The following is a 2,500-nucleotide window of genomic DNA, read 5'->3' on the forward strand; positions in this document are numbered from 1 at the left end:
AATGTTTGGGAGAAGTGTTTCATGTGTTTTGTTGAAGAAATTTGTAATTCATGTCGCTAGGAAGTAAAAGTTATTATGATTGTTTGTAGCGTAAATTTTGATGTAAAAGATTTTGTATGATTAATCTGCAACAAGAAAGTGTGAAACTATTACTTCTCTCATGCACCAGTTAACAAATTTCCAATTTACCAATTTCTAGAGTACAAGCTCTCTCCTGATTTATCTTAACTGGATATTTTCCTAAATACCCTCCCTTTATTTCTTTATTGTTCACCTTACATTTATATGTAAATAGATAAGAAAGTAATACAACCATCCATTCTTTCTTAGTTGTTCTGAAAGGTGTGGGGCCTGCTACAGCTTCAGCCGTGCTTGCAGTATGTGTACCGGAGAAGTGCTGCTTTTTTGCTGATGAAGTTGCCCATGCCATACCTGCCCTCAGCAAACTCAAGTACACTAACAGTGAATACATATTACTAAACACAGAACTTACAAACTGTGCTGCACGCCTCAATAATGAGAGTGGGAACGGATGCGAGGTAAGTGGATTCAAGATATTGTGGAAATGGACTTTGTTTTGCCGACTGAAATTGCCTTGTTAGCTTTTATATATTTAAGTTTTATATATTCATTTATTATTTGCATAATAACCTTTTTTTTGCTCTGTTGCAAAACATCTCATTCATTGATAGTAAAATTAGAAATAAGTCAATAAATGCTGGTAGATCCAGATAATATAATTTAGTTAACTGAATTTACAAATGCAGATATGTTGATTCCAGCATATTTCATATGCATGTATTTCTTTTAAATCTTAGAAGGAAAACAATGAAGACCAGTGGACTCCTCATAGGGTGGAACTAGCAGTCTGGACACACAGCCTCCTTACTCACAACAAACCCAAGTTATTGGATAGTGTAAGCAACAAAAGAAGTGGAGACGAGAGTGAAGCCCCAAAGAAGAAGAGAAAGAGGAACAAAAAGTAGAAATAAACGCAAAAGGTGAAATCATTGATTTTTGTCATTTTATTTTTGTCTCTTTCAAATGATCTAGCTTTTTGTATGGTCCAGTGAAACAAAGTTTTGAGGCATCTGTAAATTGACTCACCAAAATTTGAGACGCCAACCTTAAGATTTTAATGAATTTTTATTGATATTGAAGCAAATTCCATAAAGATATGAGAGATGAATGTTGCCTTGTGTTGCTTAACAAGAAATCATGTTACCTTGTGTCAGAAACCTCAATCTTTTCCCTTTAGAAAATAAGAATGTAAAAAAAAATATATATATATTCATGTTAAAAGAGAATTGAGTCAATAAAGCCCTTTTCTCTTTCCACAGAATAATAGAAACCGAAAAGCTTTCTGCTCCATATGTTACAACATAACAATCTTCCTTTAAGTTTGTTTAATTTCTGAATATTTATTAATGGTTTATGCTGTGTGTTGTGCACCAAAAAAAATCATATTAAAACAATGCAAATGACAGATGTTACTTTTTAGATTAAAAGATGATGGTATTTGGTCTGGTTTCAAAGGTAGGTGAGTGGGTGGTTGGTTGGTTGGTTGTACACTCTCACACTTATACACTCACAAATTCATTGACTCACATATTCACTCACCTATAGTCACTCACTCAGAATATACACTTACTCAAGGACACCCACACTTAAAGCCACACACACTCAAAGAAACTTGCACGCATTCCAGGACACAAACACACATACTCACTCGAAGACATCCATTCACTCACTCACTCACTCAAAGAGACATAACACTCCCTCAAACAGACGCCCAGGCACACACACTGTTGAGATACATGTGCTTAAAAAAGTGCAGCTCTGTTCAGCAGCATACCTAAAAATAAAGAAGAGAAAAAAAGGGAATACCTTTTGGTTCTTTCCAAGCAATCAGATGAGATGGAACAAAAAAGTGAAACCTTTTTATGATATTCATATCTGTGGTTTTCCGTAAAGAGCAGCTGTGTGAAAGTACATCAGCACAGAAATCCTAACACTTAACAAAACTGATTGTGGTGGAATGATATTGGTTTATGTTTTTTAGAATATCTAAATGTTACCATCAGTGGGCCTTTTGGAAGCTGCAATGCTCCCAGTGCACCAAAAGTACAAAAAAATGATAATGATGATAATAATAAAAAGATTAAGAGCACAAAGTGTCTTGAATGTCTTACAGGTAACTAGTTTGAGGAATCATTCTAGTGTGATAATTTAATTGAGGCCACATTTATATTTAAGAGCTGATGTAAGTTATTTCCATGGTGAAATACTTAAAATTATAAAGTACAATACAGTACAATCAGATTGTTAATAGATTATTCAGTACCAGATGAACTAAAAGGAGAAATATGTTTGTATTCATTCTTTTGAAACAATTATATTATCAAGTCTGTAGCTTAGTATAGTGTCGTTTATCATAGAACAGCTATTATGTATGCTACAGTACACTACAATATTCCATTTGCTTTATGTTTTGAATCTC

General features: G+C 33.8%; 1 protein-coding gene across 3 annotated transcripts in view; it reads left to right on the forward strand.

Annotated features, from left to right (window-relative positions):
- The window catches only part of LOC113807414 (uncharacterized), a 7,675-nt gene that overhangs the window by 4,280 nt on the left and 895 nt on the right, over window positions 1-2,500 (forward strand). For 2 of the 3 annotated variants that reach the window (XM_027358660.2, XM_027358662.2), the window contains exons 4-5: window positions 331-539; window positions 819-2,500. The exon at window positions 819-2,500 is cut by the window's right edge and continues 895 nt beyond it. In XM_027358660.2, coding sequence (XP_027214461.1) covers window positions 331-539; window positions 819-986 — 377 coding nt within the window. In that variant the 3' untranslated portion in view covers window positions 987-2,500. The remainder of the gene's footprint in view (window positions 1-330; window positions 540-818) is intronic. The other variant, XM_027358661.2, reaches the window with a different exon arrangement.

Source organism: Penaeus vannamei, chromosome 29 (genome assembly GCF_042767895.1).
Source record: "Penaeus vannamei isolate JL-2024 chromosome 29, ASM4276789v1, whole genome shotgun sequence".
NCBI lineage: Eukaryota > Metazoa > Arthropoda > Malacostraca > Decapoda > Penaeidae > Penaeus > Penaeus vannamei.